This window comes from Acomys russatus, chromosome 19 (genome assembly GCF_903995435.1).
Source record: "Acomys russatus chromosome 19, mAcoRus1.1, whole genome shotgun sequence".
Taxonomy (NCBI): domain Eukaryota; kingdom Metazoa; phylum Chordata; class Mammalia; order Rodentia; family Muridae; genus Acomys; species Acomys russatus.
Genome location: NC_067155.1, coordinates 46960511 through 46968686, shown reverse-complemented (window position 1 = coordinate 46968686; position 8176 = coordinate 46960511). Strand labels below are relative to the sequence as shown.

The 8176-nt window shown below is 49.6% G+C and overlaps 1 protein-coding gene across 2 annotated transcripts in view; it reads left to right on the top strand.

Annotated features, from left to right (window-relative positions):
* Window positions 1–292: 292 nt before the first annotated feature.
* The window catches only part of Nipsnap2 (nipsnap homolog 2), a 30176-nt gene continuing 22292 nt past the window's right edge, over window positions 293–8176 (top strand). For both annotated transcript variants that reach the window (XM_051161395.1, XM_051161394.1), the window contains exon 1: window positions 293–433. In XM_051161395.1, coding sequence (XP_051017352.1) covers window positions 357–433 — 77 coding nt within the window. In that variant the 5' untranslated portion in view covers window positions 293–356. The remainder of the gene's footprint in view (window positions 434–8176) is intronic.

The window sequence follows — 8176 nt, the reverse complement described above, 5'->3', positions numbered from 1 at the left end:
GATTCTCCCACCCACAAATCTACTCTTTTCTCGTGGATCTCCCCGTGTACATTCAGACGCTGGCCAGGTTCCTTCCACACATCCATTTCTGGGCACGGAGCTCCCCCGTCGCTCATTTTAACAGTTTGTCTTCAAGCAGCAGGTCGGCGCGCCCCCTGGCGGCAGCACCGCGCGCTGCCGCGGTAGCACGCTGCCTCCCCCTAGCGGCCGCGCCCCCGCACTACAGCGGCCTAGCGCCCTGCCCCGCCCCAGCCTGGTCGGCCGGGCCGGGGGAGGGGTCGCGGCGGCGGCGGCGGCGGCGGCGGCGGCGGCGTCAGCAACACCCAGGCGGTCGGAGCTTCAGGCTCCGGAGCAAGATGGCGGCGCGAGTGCTGCTCGCCCGAGGAGGCCTGCTGCGGCCAGCCGCCCCCGGCAGCTTCCTGCCCGGGCTCCGGTGAGCAGCGCCGCCCTTTCCGGGGCCCGGCCGGCCGGGGAGGGGCCGTCGTGGGGCGAAGGGCGCAGGGTCCCCGGGGCGGGCTGTGGGACGTCGGGGGAGGCCGGCCTCGGAGTCCCTGCGAGCGAGGGCTTGGCATGGCTGGAGCGCCTTCCGGGGACTCGTGGGGCTCAAGGTCACGGTCCTGCCCGCCGCCCTTGCCAGGGACGCCCGGGGCCCGGCCCGCAGCCTCCGCGCACTGCGCCCTCCGCAGTAGCGATTGCCTCGTCCCGGGTTGTGAAGAAGTGACATGATGGCAGGTTTCCCCCCCCCAACACACATAACCCCCACTCCTCCCTCCCTTCCCCCCGTGAAGCTGCACCCCGAGGTCCTTGACTTATAACATTTGAAAGCGGAGTGGATCGAAAAAAATAAAAAATAATAAACAGTCATCGACGGTGGCCAGCTGGAGTAGATGCAGGAGTTCGCTGCCCAAACTTTTTTCTTTTCCTAAACCGCCGTGGATTCTGTGTCCAGCTGTGTGAATCTGTCACCTTGACATTTCCATATTTAAGTAACCAAAGGCCATTCCTAATTTACCCACAGGTTGGTTTTTCCCCTTCCTTTGTATGATGTGTTGCTTTTGAACAGCTTTTAGGGTTTAGTTTATGTGTCTTAAGTGTTTGCCTGCATGCATGCATGCGTGCCACATAAGTGGCTGGTGCCTGTGGCGCCTTGAAGGTTTTGGATTCTCCGGAACTGGAGTTAACAGAAGGTTGTGAGCCGCCGTGTGGGGCCTGGAAATTGAACCTGAGTCCTCTACAAGAGCAGCAAGTGCTCTTCACCCTTGAGCCGTCTCTCCAACCCCTATTTATTTTTTGAGACAAAGTATCGCTACATGTATCCCAGGCTGGCCTTGAACTTTCTGCAAACCTCCTACCTCAGTCTCCTGAGTATTCCATGGCAGATGTGCACTACCAAGCCCATCCTTGGCTAATTGAAATGTTGCCTTTTTAAAAACTTAGTTTTTGGTTTTTTTTTTTTAAATTCTCTCGCACCTGTGCACACATGCGTGTAATTGGTTTTCGTCCACCATATGGGTCTGGGAACTTGAATGTAGTTCATCAGACTTAGTAGCTAGTTCCTTTACTCTTTAACCCTTTAGGCCATCTCACCAATTTTTTTTAAAGATTTCGGGGTACAGGCCGGGCGTGGTGGCGCACACCTTTAATCCCAGCACGGGAGAGGTAGAGGCAGGCGGATCTTTGTGAGTCTGAGACCAGCCTGGTCTACAAAGCGACTCCAGGACAGCCAAGGCTAACACAGAGAGACCCTGTCTGGAAAAACAAAAACAAACAAACAAACAAAAAGATTTCAGGGGGTGTGGGGGGCTATGTATGGATATCAGTGTTTTTAACCTGCATATATGTATGTGCACCACTTTACATGCCTGGTGCCTACAGGTGTCAGAAGAAGGCATCCAATCCTCTGGAACTGTAGTTACAGAAATGGTTGTGAGCTACCATGGATGTTGGGAATGGAACTCCGGTCCTCTAAGAGGGAAGCAAGTGGTCTTAACCACTGAGCCATCTCTCCAGTCCTGTGGAAATGTTGTGTAATATGGCTTGTTTATTTTAGTAGCAATCTTAAGTCGTGGGGTGTGTATTTCAGAAGATGGAATGGGCAAGAGACGTATCTCTAGGGAAAGTGTGAACCCTTGTATGTCAAGCCTAATTAGCGCCTTTTCTAGGACAGATGCAACTTGTAGGTAGAAATTATTTAAATCGCCTGCAATATGTTTCCAAGTTGAATGAAGAAATAGCTTACTTTCACGCCTGCTGTTACTGAGCAAGCATTCCGGAGCCCCTAAACTTTGTATTTTGTTCCTTGAGAAACGGGCAGCCAAAGCCCAAGGTGCTCACTCAAGACCTAATGCTCAAAGTTGCAAAGCTGGTAAATTGGAGATTTGGACCTGTCAGGTACCCTTATTTCCTGCTGGAGGCAACAGCCCCCCTACCCTGTGATTCCTTGAAGACACTCTCACCCTCCTCTCTCCCTTGCTGCCAATCCTCTCTGAGAGCAATTCAGAGAGGAGGAGGGGCTCCAGAGCCGGTTAGAACCTTGAAACTGGTGAGGTAAGGGCTGTTCAAATGGAAAAACCAAATATCTGGGCTACAGGCAGCAGGTGGGGATTGTCAACCAGTAGGACTGTCGATAGACACCTGGATTTCATTTTACTGTTTGTGGTTTTACTGAGTTTTCTTTGTTGTTGTTGGGGTTTTGTTTGTTTGTTTTGGGGATGTGGTGTTTTTGTTTTTTTTGTTTTTGTTTTTTGAGACAGGATGTCTCTGTGTAGCCCAGGCTCTGCTGGAGCTTGCTCTGTAGATCAGGCTGGCCTCAAACTCCTGAGTACTGGCATTAAAGGTGTACGCCACCACCGCCTGGCTTGCTGTTTTGTTTGTTTTGCTTTAAAGGCACAGTGATGGATGAAATCGTTTTTTGAGGTGAGAATGTAGCTAGCGCAGAAGCTGAGAAGCAAGCCCTAGTATGTGCCGGCAGGGACAGGCCGATGTCTAGGAGAGAAGGCTGGACCAGCACGGAAGTCTAGAGAAGCCAACACCATCCTTATCTCAGAGGGGATATTTATCAGACTGGTCAGCTGGCCTGGTACTGGCTAAAAGGTTAAGAAAGATGACAGAAAGAAGAAAAAGAAAAAAGAAAAACAAGATTTGCCTACAAGGGTGTTGGGATGACCTTGCAACATGAGTTTCAGAAACAAATCAGGAGGAGGTCTTTTGGGGACATGCGGGACGCCCTAGTACAAGTGGTTCTCAACCTGTGGGTCTCGACCCCCTCACACCTTTGTCACATTTCAGATATTTTACATTACCGTTCATAAAAGCAGCAAAATTACCGTTATGAAAGTAGCAACACGAATGAGGACCTGTATGACAGGGTTGTAAGCATTAGGGAAGTTGAGGACCCCTGGTCTAGACCCTTAGCTCAACAGGCACTGTTCAGCCTCGGGTGCCTTGTCTCCAGGGCAACAGAGACCCAGGCCTCTGCCCCAGAGCGCTTATCTCACCATTGTCTGTGATCTCGTTTCCCTGCTCCCGCCTGTTCCCTACGTCTGTCCTTCCACGCTGTCCCAACCTCTAACACATGCCATGCCCTTAGCAAATATTTAAGGGTCAAGTGGGTGAGGCCCCCTGTGCTTCTGCTGCCATGGTCTGAATGGTAAATACACTTTCCTTCCTCATTTCGCACCAACTAAACCTTAGTGCTGCCTCTCTCTTGGTCAGGACTGTTTCCACCTCCAGTTTGGGGGGTTTTGAGGATTTTGGGGGGGGTTGTGTTTTGTTTTGTTTTGAGGCAGGGTTTCCCAGTATAGCCCTGGCTGGCCAGGAACTTGATAATGTAGCCTCAAACTCAGAGATCTGCCAGACTTCTTCTCTAGAACCCAGGGCCTCACTCATACTAACCGTTAAGCTATACCCACCAGCCCCAGAGGTATATTTTTTTTCTTTTCTTTCTTTCTTTCTTTTTTTTTCAAGACAAGGTTTCTCTGTGTAGCCTTGGCTGTCCTGGACTCGCTTTGTAGACCAGGCTGGCCTCGAGCTCACAGTGATCCACCTGCCTCTGCCTTCAGAGTACTGGGATTAAAGGCGTGCACTACCATGCCCCGCCTTTTATTTTTTATTTTTTTTAAGATTTATACATATGAGTGTTCTATTTGCATGCATGCCTATGTGACAGAAGAGGGCATCAGATCCCCTTAGAGATGGTTGTGAGCTACCATGTAGGTACTGGGAATTGAACTCAGGACCTCTGGAGGAGCAGCCAGTGCTCTTAACCACTGAGCCACCTCCTGAGCCCTTGAAAGTATTCTTTCTTTTCATCTCTACATGCAGCAACTGAACTGTAGGCCGTCTTTGGCCCATATACTGAGCGGGTTTTGTTTGTTTGGTTTGTTTTTGGTTTTTTGAGACAGGGTTTCTCTGTAGCCTTGGCTGTCCCGGACTGGCTTTGTAGACCAGGCTGGCCTCAAACTCACAGAGATCTGCCTGCCTCTGCCTCTGGGTGCTGGGATTAAAGGTGTGTGCCACCACGCCCAGTTTTTTTTTTTTTTTTTTTTTTTTTTTTTTTATGCTTCCTTCAAAAAAGGTTCTGCTGGGCACAGCAATAGGGAATCCAGAACTGCGCTCTCTGCCCTCAGTGCTGTTGTTCATCCTTGTCTGGGAAGGGTGTGGCCACCTGCCCACATTGATCTCTGTTACAGTTCCCTGCCCCTGTCTTCTCGCTCCGGTCTCCTCCCTTACTGAGGTGTCCACCTTGCAGAAGTGTGCCGTGCCGTCCACTTCCATGACCCTGTGTCCTTGGACACCTTGTTCTCTCCAGCTAGATTTACCACCTGCCTTGTCCATCTGTCCTGCTTGGCCTCCAGGGCAAAGCTGCAGTATCGCCCCTGGAATCTCTTGCTCTTCTTGAGTCCAAGCCGATGATTCATTCCCCTGAGCGCTGGCAGTGTGTGTCCGCTTTGGTATCTGCGGCCATTCTGGCTGTTTTTCCACAGGAGATTGGACTGACTTAGCAGCTGGGTGAACTTGATATCAACAGAGCATAGCACACAATACTTATTCTCATGTGCAGTGTTTGATAGGAAGTGGGAGCCCTCCAACCTCTGTGTGCGTGTGTGTGCATGTCTGTGCCTGTGCCTGTGCGTGTGTGTGTGTGTGTGTGTGTGTGTGTGTGTGAGCGAATGTGAGTGTCTATGTGTCTGTGGTTGTCAGTAAGAGCCCAGGCCTTGCCTGGATCCTATCCGTCTGGCAGCCGTTAGCACAGCTCTCTCCATATTTGGCTTAGACAGTGAGCTAGATCACGCATCCTGTGCCCAGGGCTAGGCACATCATATCAGCTTTGGTCAGCGGATACCTGACACTCAAGCAGGATTTCAGTGTTTGACATGCAAAGCCAGGCTCACACGTTTAGCCAGAGATATAAGTTTGGAAGCCATCCCCATCCATGGGGATGAAGGTTGTTTGGTTTTTGTCACTTCTGAGCTCAGCATTTAGTCTCTCTGGGCCAGTCTTTCGCAAGACCTACCTCACTGCCGTTTCAAGGCCCTAATGAGGTGATGTAGGAAATGACATCAATTAGCTCATGGAAAGTACTGTGTGTTTATGAACTTTTAATACCCTTAAGCACTAAGGAAAAGGAGAGAGGCATCACTGGGTTTTTCCACTCTATATTTAGCCTGCAAACAATCCTTTATTAGATTCACATATATAAAGTATTAAATGCAATAAAAAGTAAATAGTCATATCTGTTCATGTAACATGCATGCTTGTCTGCATTTCTGAAGGACACATTAAAAACAATTAGAGTAGCACATGGCGGCATGCGCCTGGATTCTGAGAACCGAGGAGGCAGAGACCAAAAGATCAAGAGTTCAAATCTAGTCTCAGCTACAGAGTGAATTTCAGGTCATTTTTGGCTCTATGAGACTAGAGCTAAAAATAGAAAACCACATACACTATAAAGTGCTCAATAAACATGGATTATGGGAGAGAAAACAAATGCATAGTAATTGCTTTGGTTTTAAGTGAAATTTCTAGGAGAGTAGTTTTGGGGTTTTGGGGTTTTTTTTAAACATTCTTTGTACTTTGGTTAGTTATGGTGCTGATGGTGGTGGTGAGGAGGAGGAGGAGGAAGGGGTGGAAGACTCACACTGTAGGCAAGCCTGGTGTAGAACTCATCATATAGACCAGGCTGGTCTCAAATGTAAGGCAGTTTTCCTGGCTCAGCCTCAACTAAGCTCTAGGCACTGTGTTCTTAAGTGGTCATGATTTTTATTGTTGTTGTTGGTTGGTTGGTTGGTCTTTTTGAGCTTTTTGTTGTTGTTGCTTTCTTTGTTTGTTTTGAGACAGGGTTTCTCTGTGTAGCCCTGGCTGTCCTGGAACTCACTCTATAGTCCAGGCTGACCTCAAACTCAGAGATCTGCCTGCCTCTGCCTCCCAAGTGCTGGGATTAAAGGCGTGCGCCACCATGGCCCAGCCCATAATTCTTACTACAACTCTTACAACTTATTTAAACAAACAAAATTAACACAATTCCTAAAGTATTCTTAAATTATGGGTGGATTTTGTATGCATGTGTGTCTGTGCCTGCTGCCCAGGGAGGCCAGGGAGACAGTGCTCCCAGAGACTAGAGTTACAGACAGTTGTGAACTGCCATGTGGATGCTGAGAATTTGGTACTTGGATACAGTGTACTTTGATTATGTATCCACCCTTCCCACTGGTCCGAGGCCCTGTGGTCACATCCTCCTCCCACCAGCACGTCTTCTCTCATTTCACCAGTCCATGTGTCCAGTTAACGCTGCCTGTGTGCACATGGCTGTGGATCACCCCCAGAGCATGAGCGACTTCTGCCAGGAGTCACACTGATGGAGAAAACGGACCGGAGGGATGGCTCAGCAGTGAGAACCATTTGTGGCTCTTGCAGAGGACCCGGGACTGCTTCCCGGCACCCACATGGTGCTCACAGCCATCCATAACTCTACTTCCTGGCACCTGAACCCTTTCGAGCCCTTTCAGGCACCAGCCACATATATGGGACACATACACACATATGGGCAAAACACTTATACCCATGAAACAAATTTTAATCTTAAAAGCATTAAATCAGTAAATAGATAAATAAAAATAAAAAACTCAGCCGGGTGTAGTGTCGCACACCTTTAATCCCAGACCTTGGAAGGCAAAGACAGGTGGGTCTCTGAGTTCGAGGCCAGCCAGGACTACACGTAGAAACCCTGTCTCCAGAAACCCAGAATAGGGTGCCCAGTGTCCTCTCTAGAAAGCCCTAACAGGCCAGGCCTGTCCCCCACTTCTCCGGGAGCGGTGGTCACAGGTATATGTAGGGAGTGCCCACCTCATTTGGATTCTGGGATGCAAACTCCAGGCCTCAGGATTGCAGAGCGAGTCCTCTTGACCACCGAGCCATCTCTCCAGCTCTATCACTCATCTGTTCGCCATTTGCTTCATCATAGTGTCAAAAAAAAAAAAAAAAAATATCCAAAGGGTGGTATGTTGAAGAAGCAGTATGCGGTGGTGGACACCTGTAATCTTAGCACTTAGCATACTGAGGCAGGAGGATTGAGAGCTTGTCACCAACCTGAGGTGCACAGTAAGACCCTGTCTGTAAACCTTTTTTTTTTTTTTTTTAAAGATAGGTTCTTACTGCATTGATCAGGCTGGCCTGAAACTTGCTATATGGACTAGGAGGTGCTTCAAAATTGGTAATCCTCCTGCCTCAGCCTCCCAAGTGCTGGACTACTTACTAGATGTATACCATGATGCCTGTCCTCTCTCCCGCTCAAAAGCAAACAAACAAACAAAAACAAGCTCTGTGGACAAAAGAAGCTGGGTAGAGAGATCTGTGACCTGCCGTTTTCAAGGGCATGCAGGCCCCTGCTGATCGTGGGGCTGAGAGGCCTGGGCAGCCAAGCGCTGGGTACTCCTAGTTTCGTGCTACAGGGCAGGAAGCACAAGCCTTAAAGGCAAAGTGTGACATATAACTACTAGACAGTGTCCCTGCAAGTGGACCCTGACCAAGTGGCCAGGGGTCAAAACGAGGGCACCTCCCTCCATCTCTAGAGCCTGGAGAAAGTACTCAAACCAAGACTGGAGCTGGGAGGTCTAGTGGGGATAAGGCTTCGGGAAGCACCTAGAAAGGCCAGTCTGGTTTGAGGGGGGGGTGTTTT